Genomic DNA, 16,130 nt, shown 5'->3' with positions numbered 1-16,130 from the left:
TTCGTGACCCTATGGACCATTTCACGCCACGCTTTCCGGTCTCTCACTATCTTCCTAACATCACATAACTTCATCTGCAGTGCCTCGAGGATGCCATCTAACCATCGCGTTCGCTGCCTACCCCTTCTCCGGCGACCGTCAACCTTTCCCAACATCAAATCTTTCTCCAGCGACTCCTCTCTTCTCATCAGATGACCAAAGTAGCTGAGTTTTAACTTTAGAATTTGACCCTCCAATGAGCAGTAAGGTTTTATGGTCGGCAATATCGACTGATTTGATCTTCTTGCAGTCCAAGGAACTCTCAAGAGTCTTCGCCAGCACCACAATTCAAACGCGTCAATTCTTCGGCTGTCAGCCTTTTCCAACTCTCGCATCCATACATCACAACTGGAAAGACCATAGCACGATCAGCTTCTTCAGCAGTAGTGGTCGGTGCATAGACTTGGATAACTGTTATGTTGAGAGGGTGACCTTGGATCCGAAGTGAAATCATTCGGTCGTTTTTGGGGTTGTACCCTAGCACTGCTTTACCCATTCTTCTGTTTACAATGAGAGCGACCCCATTCCTTCTCTTGGATTCGTGCCCACAATAAAAGACATAATGGTCGCCGGAGTTAAATTCTCCCATTCCGGTCCACTTGAGCTGGCTGATACCCAAGATATCAATGTTCAATCGGTTCATTTCTCGCTTGACGACATCCAGTTTACCTTGCGTCATAGATCTTGCATTCCATGTTGCTATGTGATATATCTCCTTGCAACATCGGACTTTCCGGTCGCTTCCCAACACATCCACAACTGAGCGTCCTTTTGGCTTTAGCCCAGCCGCTTCATTCGTCCTGGAGCTACTAGGAATCGCCGTTTGTTCATCCCCAGTAACATGTGGGACGCCTTCCAACCTGGGGGGCTCATCTTCCGGCGCCATATCATTAATGGTATTGTGACTGGCCATAGGGTTTTCTTGGCAGGAAATACTGGAGTGGGTTGCCATTACCTTCTCCAGTGAATCACATTCTGTCAGAACTCTTTGCCGTGACCTGTCTATCTTGGGTGGCCCTACACAGCAGAGCTCACGACTTCATCGAGTTTCGCAAGCCCCTCCGCCACGACAAGGCAGTGATCCATGAAGGGGACCAGCACATTAGATAAGTGCAATTCAATTCTGTACATGCCAAAGAAGTGTGCTAGGGTAGTCCTTAATATAGTACTAACTCAAAAGAGCCTTAAGTGCCATGGTCTTGCAATTCAAAAGATACTGCTCATTGATGTGCCCCAAAAAATCCATATACAAACTGACGCTTCCTGCTACACAAAAACATGAAATGCAGCACGGGTTTATATACTGTTTCATTGTAGTAGTCAGTTATCATAGGTGGTCAGAAGCTTGGTGTCACTTTAAAAACAGTCCAGTATGTGTTAAATGACAAAATGGTTATGTCATCAACTTACATGCCCCAAAAAAGAGTGGCATGAGACATACCTACATTCCTTTCGATGCCATTGTGGCACCGCCTGAAACCAACAGAAGTGCCAAGCCAAATGCTTCTGTGAAATAAAAGTCAAAAGGCAGCATTTGTTTCACGAGTTTATATTCTTAAACCTTTTTTTTTTTTTTATCTTGGAAATTATAACACAAAGGCAAGCATACAAAATGTGTATGGCACATCATGGGTACTTTTTAAATAAGGGTTTTGCAGGTCTTTCCTTTCTTGTGGACTGAAAACTCTCTTAAGTCAGGTATTGCAATACATTTTTTTAGCACTTTTCTGGGTGCAGTCTTTCAACACAATGTTGTGAATACACACAAAAAACAAGCATGCATGACATTTGGTGGCGTTTCTTTCTCATCTCTTTGCTTCTGTCACTTTTTTTTTTTCATTTTGACTTGTGCTTTGTGTGTTTTTTTTAAATGCAGTTTGCAGACAGAGAGGTTTCGTTGTAGCCGTTGTAGAATTTCTGCCAGCAATGTCGGCTAAGGTTGATGGAGGCATCGAGGTGATCATGTGATGTGACAACAATAAGTGCGGGGTGAAAGCTGCTGTATTCACAATGCTGTCATGAGATGTGCAGCTAAATAAAAAAGCCTCCAGGCCATGTAGGAACGTGCATGAGAACTTGCAAGAAATTGACATTACACATTTTGTTTTTCTTAGACACAAAAGTTGGGTACAGCCTTTTTCAAAAGTTCCTAGGCTTCCAGGTTAGCTTGTGAGCCATGTAGTGGGGCTTTTATGACCTTTTTCCAAAGACCTCTCCCTGACTGGAAAACTCCAGAGGAATGAAAATTGAACTTCTTTTGTCGCTTCACAGAATTCGAGCACTGTTAGTGCATGGACTTGCAGTCACGATGGTGGCCTGGGTACTTTTGGTGAAGGCTGTGCCTTGCAATGCAGCGGGCATGGCTTGTGTTTTGGCACAAGATTAAGTTGTGGTGGGGTTTCCACCGCTGGCTGTACAATCAAGGTCTCTCATTTTGACATATCTGATAGTTCATCATGACACCTGTAATGAATCTCACATTGCAAATAACTACATCTGGTATTCGGATGTACAAAGTGGAGCATATTTATTTTTTAGAGGAAAAAAAAAAAAGAAATTCCTCACAACGTAGTATGCATCTCTGCTCACTGATTTATTTTTGTATTTTAAAGTGTTAAGTTTGCAGTGGTAATGGTGAAACTATTGCTTGACATCTTTCCTGTGAGGTAACATTTTCTATTTCAGGAGTGTGATCTATAATAATTTTTGGCAAAAGCCACCACTGATTCATTTCCTGTTTTTTTTCTCTCTCTTTTTTTTTTTTTTTGTAGAAGCACATTTCGTTTTTCACCAAGTCAGGATCAACATCACATTCATTCTGAACACTGCTGAAGTAAAGATTATACAGTATACAGTACAGTTATTTTTGCCGACCAGGATAGATTTTTACACTGTTAAGCACAGGTGAGGGAGTTACACACACCTATGATTTCAGTGGTCACGACTACCAGTAATCGCACTGGTGTCAACATCAAAATGCAGGTGTGATTTCTTTTTTCTTGCAACATCTTCATTTGCATAACGACATTTCAGCTCTCTGGTATAGACTGACATTGCTTGGTCTCACTAAGCACAAGCTTAACCACCTTACCTTGGCAAAAGACACGAAGGAAAAAGCAGTTTGACTAAGCACTCTGGAGTACTTTGACAACATCCAAGTTCTTTTCATGAGGGGACCTCAACAACTGTTTGAACACTGCTAGAGGCATAGCATCAGGATGGTAAAATGTCGTCATCAGCAATGTCAAAGGACACCGTTTCATTGTGGTAAATGCTCATTAGACACTGCGTAAAGTGCGAGGGCTCCTCATAGCCTTCTTCAGACCATTCTGAAAACAGAAAAAGAGAAGGTATTGCTTAGAATGGTAGGTTGTTTCATTGCTAAAATAGTGTGCCACATTCAAATACAACTCAAGTACATTTCTTTGCAGAAATAAAAAGAAAACAAATGTACAAAGTCACTGTACAACACTAGTACCAGGTGAATATGTGTTAACGCACACTTTTGTGGAGGGGATGCATTAGCATATCACAAGCACCGATTACAATAGTTAATATGCATACACATGCTTCACATAGTCACTAGACACATGCATCTCACAATCGTTAGAAACAGAACTCTAGCCATAAAACATGCTGTATGCTCAAATGGTATATCCTCTTCATAAGTGTAGCAATAAATAAAATGCAACTAAATTGCCAATGATGACTCCTCTACAAAAAGAAAAAGGTCATGGCTGCTTTCTAAGGGTATCATTCAGTAATTTGGAATTTCTTTCAACCATTTCGATCATTCAGTTTTGAACGAGTTGTAACATTAGTTAATATTATATCGAAACTTGCTAGTTTTAAACGTGTGATTAAGATTGGCTTCATTATATTAGCAAATCTGTTTGCTTTTGTCATGTGGTTCCGTTTGTTTAAATGCACCTGGACTTATACAAGCAGGTCATTAAGTACACATATACATGCCAACACATGACAAACAACCTATATGTAGTGTATGTACGCTTTCACAAAATGCAAGGATAGCCATGTCTGACACAGCATAGCCCACAAAGGGCAACGAAAGGGTGTTATTTTGTGGTATGCAGTGTATTTTCACTTGCCACCACTAGTGGGGAGAGTGGAATGGAGGTCCGCACAAAGAGCACATATTACTCACATGACTAGTCAGGTTATGCAACTGCCGGAGTATATATGGCATTCTTCACAAACAACAAGTGGAATGCAGGTGCAAAATCGGCACGCTCGGCTGCATGACGAGAAAAAGAAAGCAGCTGCAAGAAGTAGGAAGGCCATACAAGCATCACCACCCACTGTACTCGTATTTTGTGTCGCTTTTGGCGTTCTTCAATGCTCGACCAACCACCAGTGAAATTTGCCGTTACAGGCTGATGTAGGAACTGCCTGCAAGCACATCCAGATAGTGACACCAGAGAATAAAAAGGGATTGTTAGTAAAACAAAACCAGAGACATATCACATCTTTCTTTTCCATTGCATGCCCTGTTCTTTGTTTGACTTGTGTGACAGCCTGAGTGTAACGGTTCCGTTTGGTCGTTAGACAGCTTGCACGCACTTAGTAATGGTTGCTCTAGTGAGAATACCTCTTGTCGACAAAACGTTTAAGCCGGTGCAGACCCGTACATTTCTCTTTCCTGCATGTGGTCATTATCCAGCCTATATGGGACTTAGCATTAGACACCTAGATGCCGTGTTTTATGGTTTATCATGTCATTAAATCCACGAGTGGAGCACAGAACAATGCTGGTAGCACTCTGACTGTCGAAATTTAGTGTCACCCGTGGAAGCAGAATTGTTACCATTTCATCTTATTTGCGTACTTGCATAATTTAACAGTAGTGGATCAGCAGCTTTTTACCTCTTGTGGCATGTGTCGTGCTCTGTCCAGCGTTGCCACAAATAGTAGTCATGGACAGCTATTGTGAACGAATGAGTTATAACTCGGTCTCAGTCCCATGTATGTGTGAACAGGTTAAAACTATTTCCTATTATTTTTCCTGGTGGTAACTACGCACACAGTCACACATACTTTTTAGGAATCTAGTATTCTACATAATAAGTTTGCCATTTCTGTGCACGTCATAAACAGGAGAGTGTGGTTCACGGCATTCCACTCAGGCTGTCACGGCATGCTTTACCTTCGCTCTTAATGATGCATCATCAGACAGAGCAATGCGGGTGAAAGCCCAAGACAACTTCGCGCATGTTCGCAATCTGCTTGGGCGGTGTGTAAATCGGGTTGGTTGGTGGTGTGCGCGCTTCTCGTTCAGCCCGGCTACGTTCAATTCTTGCACCTGCCTTTCCTTTGCCGCCTTTGAAACTTTCGCAGCCTCCTTCCCCACTCGTCCTTCCAGTCAATGACGATGCTGTTCTTGTCCGCCGTAAGACCTGGCTGGCCGTCATGGATCTCTTCATTGCCTGCAGACAGGAAAGTATGTGCTCGGTGCATTGTCAGCAGCTCCCGATACGGCATGGCACATATGCACCAGAACTGCATCTGTGTATGGTTCAGATTCCATGCTCGAATATATTATCGTGGGCAATACGACTACATCCTTAGGGCTTCTCGAGGGTGTATTTTTGGAGACTTTGCATCATCCTGAGGATATATTCTACTGGTCCTGAAGGACTTGGTGGTCTTGTTATCTGACTAAAGTACCATCCTCACTTGTCCCCAGGGTGCCTTTTTAGGCTTTTTTCAGGACATGAGATGATGTTTCAATCAAAGAATGTGTGTTATTCTGTTATTTTAGTCAAAATTTGTAAACAGTTTTATTTTTGCTTTAATTTTGCTAGATTCTGACGAAAACAATTTCCCAAAAGCTTGGCCAGTATCATCACCAGCTTAATTAGTGATAATGGATTGCAGCTTTTTAGTTTCTTTTTGGACTTGTTCAGCCTTAGTTTCAGTCACACAGACAACTGTCAGTGCACATACACACGAAACATAGTCCCGGCCTGCAATTTTTTTTTTTTTTTCCCACTTTCGTTGCAGCGCACTCTGCCATATGAGTTGAGAGGGAAAATACAGGAGTCATTTTCAATTGCCACTTGCTCTGGTTCTGTTCAAGCTAGATCAAAAATTCTTGCGCAAGGATGATGGACAGTGATGAATCATTCAATATCTGTCAGTATTTCGACTTTTCTTAGTTTCGGTGACCACCCCTTTCAGTGGGCCCTAAAAAAGAAACGAACAGAAAATACATTATAGAATATGGCCTCAAGACACAACATTTCTTGGCTGAAATGATCCTCTTTATCATCATCACTGCTGCATACAAATTCTTTTTTTAAACTAAACCTGCAGTTATTATGCATTGAGACCCACATGTGCGAGATAAAGCTGGCTTGATTTGAGTCCAATGGCACAATATTGTCCTGCAGTTGATGTTTGAGTAATGTCCATTCTCAAATGATCCAATAGTGTCCAAACTGGGGACATCATAATTGAGGTATAGTCATGGTGCACTCAAAGTGCACGTAGAATGTCCTTTTCGGAATGCGGACGTTTGGACCATTTGTGGACATCCTCAATACGATTAATGTCGTGCACAATGTTCACGGGGCAAAGTCTTAAAACCATGCATTATGACAACAAAGACTGCAAAAGGTAAGACTGGTAACTTTGGTAAACAGGAAGACAAAACAGGCACAGGCATGTTTGTGTAGAAAGCAGGTGGTATCGTATATGTTATTTGTTAAAAGTAATTGCCATTCACTATATTTTGCTTTTACACTCACTGCCATTTTTAACTCCACTTGCAACAGCCAATTGCTTTATGTCTTGGGCAGTGAGGGCAGGTGGTATCATTTTTCATTCGTTTGTTAATGCCTGAACTAATGATGTGTGATGTGTGTACTAGCTGCAGAGCAGTAAGCAAAATAGTCATAGGGGCACCTAATCACGGGTGGCAGTGTGATTCCACTAGAAACTGCTGATACACTGATACATTGTGCCATCCATGGTTGAGCACAGTTGCACTGAAACCTATAGATGTGATTTTCAGTTTGGTGACTCCAACTCCGGCCCTAGGAATTACGTTATCAACGATGCATTTGTTTTCTTATGGGGCCTGTTATGCTGTCCCATCACAAAGCTACGAGAATACATTTGTCGCCAATCTTGTAAATTAGTGTAATGACGGCAGGCGATGTCATGTTCTCAAAGTTAGTATGTTTTGGTTTACAATTACTATTGAGAGCACATTCCCTGCTGCGTTAAACTGCTGCACAAACCCATGTGCCTCTCCTCTTCTCAAAGCCTCCTCTTATCTGTTGCAACTGTAAGTGCGACCACTTGAACATTACGCCTTTCTTCTCCTGATTACGTACTTGCAGTTAATGCATGTTTCTTCGCCTGTGTGTTACAATGTAGGCTTAAATATGCGAGTAAAATGTTCTCAATGCCAAGCCGTAGCAATATATGGTTGATACAAGGCCCCACAGAATGCGCAGCCTCACCACACGTGTAACTGAACCTTGTTGATGCGTTCCCGTTCGTTGCAATTTCCCGTTTCATATCGAAATCGCGGATTGTAAAAATCTCCCATAGGGGTACAGTTATTCCGGTTGATATTTCCCCAGGTAACACGATTTTCTGGGTTCACCATTCAAAAATTCCATTAATTGTAGTTGTTTAAAAATTTTGAGAGCACCGTGGAATCTACAATGCAGAATGGTGCATACGGTGCATAACGCTTGATCTATCAACTCAATGCTCCATCATTATCATTGCTAATGTCATCATTGTAAGTATCACTAACTGCAGCGTCATTGTCATCGCTACTATCATCCTCACGATAGACAAGGAGATTTATGATGTGCTTTTCACGATCCCGGGCGTGGCGCAGTCGGCTGGGGATCCGAGGGATGGAGGTTCGATTCCCGGTGGAGACAGGATTTTTATTTTTCTGGTGACGTCATCATGACGTCATTTGATTGACAGCTACAGTGTGGCTGGACGCCGGGAGTATGAGCCATTAAAGGCTTTCGCCCTTAATACGTGTAACGATCAACCGCACGTTCCGGCATACGAGCGGGCCGAGCCCGAGAGCGCACGGCTTAAAAAGCTAAAAGGAGCGCTCACCCATCGTGGTGGCTTCTCTGCAGTACCGTAGTGCAAGGAGGCGAAGCTAACGTGAGAAGGCCGTTACAGCGGCGACACGACGTGGAAATGAGAGACAGTGATGCCTTCGTAGTGTTTAGGGGCAAGGGGTGAATCATTTTTGGAACAACTGTGAGTTTGCATAGATCTGGGGAATGTACCGTGAAGAGCAAAAACGCGTCGAGAGACGGCCACCGCGATGGCTTTTCCACTGTGGACTGGTTTAAGGGGGAGAAGAATCCGAATCCGGAGACAATAAGGAAGCGATACAAATAGCCATTGCCCTCAAAGGGCCGGATGATGTTGCTAAATCTCTTCCGCACTATGTACAACGCAAATGTGAATTTAATTCTGCGAGAAATCAAACAGGGCTCTTTATATCTTGAGCAAGGAAATAGTAATAATATTAATAATAATTCTTTCACGGGAAAAGGCGCAGTATCTGCCACACTTGCTCTGTGGACAACTTCACCGCGCCGTAAGGTTGGGAGGAAGCTGGGAGTGAAAGCGTAAAGAGAGAAAGGGGTGCCGTAGTGGAGGGCTCCGGAGTAATTTCGACCACCTGGGGATCTTTGACGCACTAACATCGCACATCACATGGACGGCACTCAGTTTCGCCTCCATCGAAACGCAGCCGCCGGAGGCGAAACGAAGTGGCGTTAAATTGGTTCACAGGAAGGGAAAGGCGCAGTAACTGTCACACTTGCTCTGTGGACACCCGAACCGCGCCGTAAGGGAAGGGAGGAGGGTGGGAATGAAAGTGGAAAGAGAGAAAGAGGAGCCGTAGTGGAGGGCTACGGAGTAATTTCGACCACCTGGGGATCTTTAACGTGCGCTGACATCGCACAGCACACGACGCCTCTTCGTTTCGCCTCCATCGAAACGCAGCCGCCGCGGTCGGGTTCGAACCCGGGAACTCCGGCACAGTAGTCGGGCGTCTTACCACTGCACCACCCCGGCGGGGCAGCGAAGTGGCGTAATCTACGTTTTTATGAAGTGAAAATGCCAATAAATGAGCCGAATTGAACACTTACATTTTTCGAAATCGTGCAGCTCGGACCATACTTTTTCCCGCATTTAATAATAATAAAAAAAACAACGTATCAGCGGGGTTTTGCTGTAAAGGCGCTTACCGAGAATGAGGTAGCTGCTCTTGAGTCTGAGCTTGGGGCACTTGCAGGCCAGGTCAGCCATGGGCACCCAGAGGAATTCATTGCCTCGCCGCACCTTCGACGGCCCGTACTTAAAGATGTCCACCACCTGAATGCTGAAGCGCACCCAGCTGCCCACGGTCTCCCGCGACAGCACGTTGGCCTGGATGGCTGCAGCGGCAGAGAAGGACCACACATCATCACAAGGCACTGACTCATCAGAGCTTAGTTATCACTCTGATGGGACTTTTAAAAATTCGCGCATTAAACCTGAAGTGAGAAGGGGAAAAAAAACTTAGTGCAAGCACCAAAGAATGTGCAGTGGAGAAATGCGAAAGCCTGAACATTGCTACTGCACACGGTACATCGCGCGCCCCTTGTATAGCTTTTGCTAGCAAGGCCAGAGCTCGTGCCGCACAGTGGAAATTTGCATTCCTTGGAGAGTAGCGCTCTTGCAAGTGTATAGGATTGAATGGTGCATGATCGCTCCTGTTGCGTGGCGCTCCTTGACGCGCGTTCGTACCAGTCATCCTGTAAGTGTGGAATTGAACGCTACGCTGTCGCTCCTGTCGCACGCCGTTCATAGATAGCCATGTGAGGTTCTCATGCAACTTGACTGTTCCGTGACCTTGTCACATTATATTCTCATAGTCACGTGACAGTCGTGCAAGTTTACTGCCACGTGATGTGGTCGTGTAACGTGAATGACGCACAATTACACATTGCTACTTCTCGTACGCTAAAGTTGTCTGTCCATGACCTTGACAGTTGCAATCTCACCATAAAAAATTTGCGCACCAAGTAATCTTTTTACATATACTATTGTTTCCAATACATTAATTCACACAAGAAGCCGCTTCGAACGGAGCATTGTTCATTAAATCGACCTAATTAAACGGTTACAATCGGTCAACCGCACTACTACATATTGCACACTCATTAATGTACCATCAAAACTAATAAATTTTTTTACATTCATTTGTGGACACTTGCCACTTTTTGATAGCCATGTAATGCTTCCGCATTTATATAAGATTGACTTCGGCGCTTAATATCTTTCGTATTTTTCTGGCAGCTCGAAGCGAAATGCGGGGGGAAATCATAAGCTTGTGAGCAGCGAAATAGCGTCCATTCTGTCTGCTTCTGAATGCGTATGTGTGCCTAGGGCCACTCGGATCTATCGGTAAACGGTCGCATGGAGTACCTGAATGGTAGTTTGTGGTGGAGTAGTGGTGGTGGTCGTGCCACTCAGGTCAGCACTCGGTTTTCCCCAGGAATTTGGGGAAGGAGGTCTACATTTATTGGAGACTGGATACAGAGATTCTGCTGCTTTCACAGGGTCAAGCGGTGGAAAACGAAAGCACAGAACAATTTATACCGAACAAAAGACGGCCGCCATCAACGGTTTCGGCCTGGCAAGCGCATTCTCCACATTACACTTCTGTAATGCTGCGAAGAAGCGTTGCGGCCCGCATGTTCGTTAGCTATGTGGCGAAGTCAGCCAGAACAGGTACTCGCCGCCGCGTACCCTCTCTTACAGTGGGCCGGGTTAGCTTCAGCAACACCGCCGCTTGCGGCGGGGGCTAGCCTGCCATCGAATTTTTATCTGTTGTAGGCCGTCATTGCACCCGCCACCGCTTTGGTGATGGACGACGGCTGTTGTTGCGGCGCGCGTCGTTCTCTCCCTCTTCCTTTTCTTTCTTCTCTATTTTCTCTTCTGTCTGCACGAGGCTGCGGAGGTGGCTCAGCTACAGAGCCAGAAGCAGGCCCGTGCTTTTCACAGCCACAACTAGAAATATTGCCAGGAATCAGCAGGTATTTACTTGCTGCCTACGGCAATTTTGCCCAGTGCCTTGTCTCTAGGCGGTGAAGCCCACATTAACTGTTGCAGACACAGGCGTGTGTAATGGCTGACATATTCGTTTCATGTTTTTTCATACGCATGGTGAACCCTCGGTGCACGCGTTGGATAATTCACTGAACGCTGGCTATGATGTCTTAAGTATATACGGTTGTAGGTAGTTACAACCAATGTGGTGTACCGCTATAACGAAGCAGGGTATATAACGAAGCTATTTTGGGGACCCGTCGACATTGTTATAATGATGTTCAACTATATATTATACTGGCCTAGCTTTTTTTTTCTCGATGCATATTTTTCTTGCTAAGTGAATTTATGGCTGTTTTTAACTGCGAAGAAATTTGCAGAAATTAATTCAACTGAACGCAAAACTGCTGCGTTATAACCGTCGCATCAGCCCCTACCACCTTCGGCATTAGACAGCAGCCGTTAGGTGCTAACAGTGGTCACTTAGCTAGCAAGCGAATCTACGGTACTTTTCTGCGGTTCTCAAATCACTGTGGCAACTTTCTTCTCCTGGGTAAACATCATCCATACGTATTCGATCACCAGTCCTGTAATCCAGGGGTCCCAAACTCGTACTCCTGTGCGGCCCGCATTGAAAAAATTTCGCACCCACCCCCCCTCCCCCACCCGGTTTATTTCAGAAGCCGGAACATAAAACAAAAACGCTAAAACAGTCATATAAACTAAAATAACCTCGGTGATGCGCATCTCGCAGGGTCGCGAAAAAAATCGTATCATCAATACGAACAAAAATTCAGGATTTAAAGGCAGGGAAGAGCATTCACGCTCAGGAGCCGGAAAATATAAGAAAAACGCTATAAACAAAGGCATATAAACGAAAGTAACCTCAATGACGAGCATCTCGCGGGTTCGCGAAAAAATTCGCATCGTCAATACGAACAAAAATTCAGAATACAGAAGCATGGAAAAGCCATTCACGCAGATGTGCTTACGGCGATAAGATTTATTTACGGTCGCGCGACATCAGCTCGTCACTCGGTGGCACGTACAGCGCGACAGACGATCGCGACGTCGGCGATTTGCGGGCCGCGCGCCGCCGCAAACTACTCGCAGTGCGTATACAGCGCGGCTGACGATCGCGTAGTCAACGATGTGCGGGCAGTGCGTGGTGCTCAAGGTTGCAGTCGCGCGGTTCGCGCATTCGTATCATCCGCAGCGGTGCGGGCGAATATTCGGAACTTCTAATTTTCTGCACATTTTACACAATGCACTCCGGCTGGGAAATTTCACATATCCATATATCACCGAGATTTTACTGTAATAAAATCAACCAAGAAGTCTCGAGCGTTCGCAGGCTACATTATCCCATGCTTAGAAAAGCGGTGCATGTTACCTTCTACCTAAACATCGGTTGGCCGCCTCTTCAGGATGGCTTGGGGAGAGCTACCGAAAGGGTACGGCGATTAACGCCAGAGTCACTTATCCTCAAAATAAAAATGTATACTTAGAGATGAAATAGGGGGTGAGTTATCTGGGAGCTTTGCTGTTGAAGGCAGCTGACGTTAAAGGGCCAATTTTCTTTTCTCTTCCACACAGAAAGTGTCCCGTCTGGGTAAGAACAAAGAACTATGCCATCAGTCGATGCTTCGATTCTTCTGTTAACTACATGCATTTAGTTGGAAAACGAGTCTGGTAGTAAAGCCGACTATAGTGAAGCTGATACGCGCTTTCGGAACAAAGGTTGAAATTTTGGGAGGTGGTGAACCATGTGCATCACCTCTGCTCTGATCTTTTTACTTGTTTCTTTCAAAACAATTTTTCTTCTTTTTCTGGCTCAACAGCAGTCCTTGTCAGCCGATCCTCTAATTCCCCCTTACTCATTTCTGCTTTCTGAAAGCCAAGCACTTATCAGTCCCGAACTTTCGGATATCGACGCCGACTTAGCTGACAGCTGAAGCGACTTACACTAATGTTTCAAATTATTTCGTGCATACATGCCTTTAAAGCCGTGCAAGACACTTCAGAGCAGTCTGTACAGGTGTGTTGCCCAACAGGGCGGGCATTATTTTCGCTATACAGCCTGTAGACTAGTCGATATTTTAATTATAATTAACTAATCAACTTGCTTATTTTGGGCCTTAAAGGGCAGTATTATACTGCAAATTTGAACGCCACCAACATTCAAGGTGAGTCCTCCTTTTAAACTTCCCTAATCGGTAACATCGCTCGAAATTGCGAACTTTAAAAATGCTCATCTGAAAGCTCGTTGAGTTGGCTTTCACGGATTGCACGTTTTCAAAATAACGTGGTTTAATTTTTTTTTTTTTGATGCACCAAATTCAGACGCCCTTTGTATATTTGTGGTGTAGAGCAAGGTAAAATTATTTTGGCGGCCATACCACGCGTAGTGAGGCCATTGCATGAAATGCAACGCATAATAGCCAACTTAGCGAGCTTTCAGATGCGTAATTTTGGAGTTCCGTAATTCAAGCTACATTGCCTATCAAGAAGATACAGAAATGTTGGTTTGGTTTAGTTGGTTCATAGGGTTTAACATTCTAAAATGACTCGGGATATGAGAGACGCCTTAGTGGAGGGCTCCCGATATTGAGTTCTTTAACGCGCACTGACATCGTGCAGTACACGGAATTTAAAAATGGATTGACTTTTAATGTTTACGGCCTTTAATTTTGCGATATTATATGAGTCTATGAAATAAAAAATAAAAAAGTTGGTTAGTTAATTTTAGTCAAATAAATCATCAATCACCCTGAGGAGACCGCACCCACATTTCTTACACACCATTTGAAAGAAAAGAAAATATTGAATAATATGAAACACCCTTTGTATGATTTCTCGTCTCCCTGCCTTGCATAAAGCAACAGCAGGAATCACCTATGGCTTGAAATTTCCACAAATTTCTATTGCGCGCGCGGCGCCGTCTATAGGTATCGATACGCGCACGTGTGCGCCCGCGCCAATAGCTGGCGCCCGCGCGAGCCGTCAAGTTGTAGCTGCGACATGCCTTTATTATTTACGACCTGCCGTGGAATTTGTGTCGCGCATGCTTGTTGGTCGGCGCAGAAGAAAGAACTGAGGGAAGGGGAAGCGTCGAGTTGCTCCATACCGGCCCGTGCTCACGAAAGCCCTGGAGAGTTTTATTGGGCTTGTTATCGACGAAGACTCTCCGTTTTCTCGTAGCGGCTTTTCAAGGACGACCGGGGGGCGGCGAAGATGGAGGGTGTAGGTCGGGAGATGCGGCCGGTGCTTTGAGAGGGTCCTTTCTTTCCTGTTGCTTGATGTCCTCCTCCTGCTCGTCCACTGGTCGCAGCTACTGCCCAGTTTCGCACCAGACGCGCGCGCGTTGCTGTACTTTCTAGAGTCAGTGCTTCCCTCCCACTCCTCCCATGTTCGGCCCTTGATAAGGCCGAGTACGACTCCAGATTGCGCGCACCCAAGCTCTCGCCAGGGCTACCTTCCCTCGAGATTGTTGATAAGAAGAACCAGAACTAGCCAGTAGTTTTCTAGTATAGCAAAGAGTAAAACAAAACTTCCTTCCCCCGAGTGCAGGACCTTCGTTTCGTCTTGGTGTTTGACCCGGGCACTAGTTCGCTTTCTTCTTTTTCTCTCGCTGCTGAAAGCCGGTAGCGAGAAGAGCGTGAGCTGTGATCTTCGTGAGAAGGAGGCCTCCTACGTGTCCGTTTTTCCGAGTGCGGGACGGACGGCTTTCCAGAGGCTGCCGGCACATCGTGGCTCATGGAATGCTTGTAAATTCTCTTAACAAGGATGTGAGGTCTCAAGGTCTGGATTCAGATTTTTGTTTTTGTTTTTTTAAGCAACACTTCGACTGACAGTGGTATATATAAGGCAGGAAAGACCTCTCTACAGCCCTATAATATACGCGGAGATTGTTGTGAACGGAAGCTGTGTATAGTTTCCGAGTTCAGGAACTCGGAGTATAAGCAACCATGCGATCGATCTCCGCATACTGCGAGGTGTGATCGAGATAGCAGTTGCGGCGCTCCTGGACGTATTGCTGTAGGCACGGGATGCTATACCGGGTGTTTAAGATATTCGTTGCACATAGATTTTTAAAAATCGGGAAAAATACGTTGGTGCGGTCTCTGCAGGCGGGTTTTACGCAAAGCAGGCATAATTTACGTTATACTTTCCAATTTAACCGACTAATTAGCAAAAGCTAATTAAGAGCGCTTTTGAATTTCATTTCTATAGTATGCTAGAATAAATGCCGAATTTTAAGGCAGTCAGCGTTGAAGGCGAGTTCAGTTTTCATGTTTCGAAATCGGCATTGTGCTTCGAGATACCAAACACGAAAGAGATGTTTTTGAAACATGTAAGGTTTAATTTTCCATATTGCACATGTATCAAACGGCGTGGCTCAAATTTGACGAAGGAAATTTCTGGCCCATTCATGTGTTTTATGATAAAGAAGATACTGAAATAGCTTCGATTGATAATGGGCGACGTAGGAAGACCAAATTAAAAGGTTTTCGAAAGTGCTTAGAAATACATAAAAGTGGTCTCACGTTCGGCACTGACGGCCTTCAATTTCGCAGTGCATTGTTGTGCCATAAAACTAAAATTGAAATAGTTTTTTAGCTAGTGATAGCTATAATCAGTCGTATTTTTGGCTGCAATCTCTCCCGCAAATAATATCCGCCGTGCCTTACAGTCCGCATACACGACCATACCAACGTATCGGAAATGCAAATCTTTGATGAATAATTTTAAACGCCTGGTCTACCGGGTGACCCCCTCCCCCCATTTTTCTCTTATTTTTTTTTTTTTTTAACGTTTGAACGGTTTACATGGATTCATCTTACGTTTTTTACCCATCCCTGATAGGAAAGCACGTGGTCAGTAGTGTGTTCTTTCGAGCACCAAGCCATTGTAAATTACAGCAACGCACAATGGAGAGCTCATAGCTCATTCTGCGCGCTATATAAAACGGTGGAATACTG

General features: G+C 44.5%; 1 protein-coding gene across 1 annotated transcript in view; it reads right to left on the bottom strand.

Moving 5' to 3' along the window:
• Nucleotides 1-3,581: 3,581 nt before the first annotated feature.
• Nucleotides 3,582-16,130, bottom strand: part of NetA (Netrin-A) — a 173,107-nt gene continuing 160,558 nt past the window's right edge. The window contains exons 6-7 of the mRNA XM_084592729.1: nucleotides 9,303-9,491; nucleotides 3,582-5,483 (exon numbers count right to left, since the gene is read on the bottom strand). Coding sequence (XP_084448855.1) covers nucleotides 5,347-5,483; nucleotides 9,303-9,491 — 326 coding nt within the window. The 3' untranslated portion in view covers nucleotides 3,582-5,346. The remainder of the gene's footprint in view (nucleotides 5,484-9,302; nucleotides 9,492-16,130) is intronic.

The sequence above is a fragment of the Amblyomma maculatum genome, chromosome 2, assembly GCF_055883805.1.
Source record: "Amblyomma maculatum isolate TAMU_Amacu chromosome 2, ASM5588380v1, whole genome shotgun sequence".
In the NCBI taxonomy this organism is placed as follows: domain Eukaryota; kingdom Metazoa; phylum Arthropoda; class Arachnida; order Ixodida; family Ixodidae; genus Amblyomma; species Amblyomma maculatum.
Note: the sequence above shows the minus strand (reverse complement) of the source record. Positions and strands in the feature narration are given on the sequence as shown.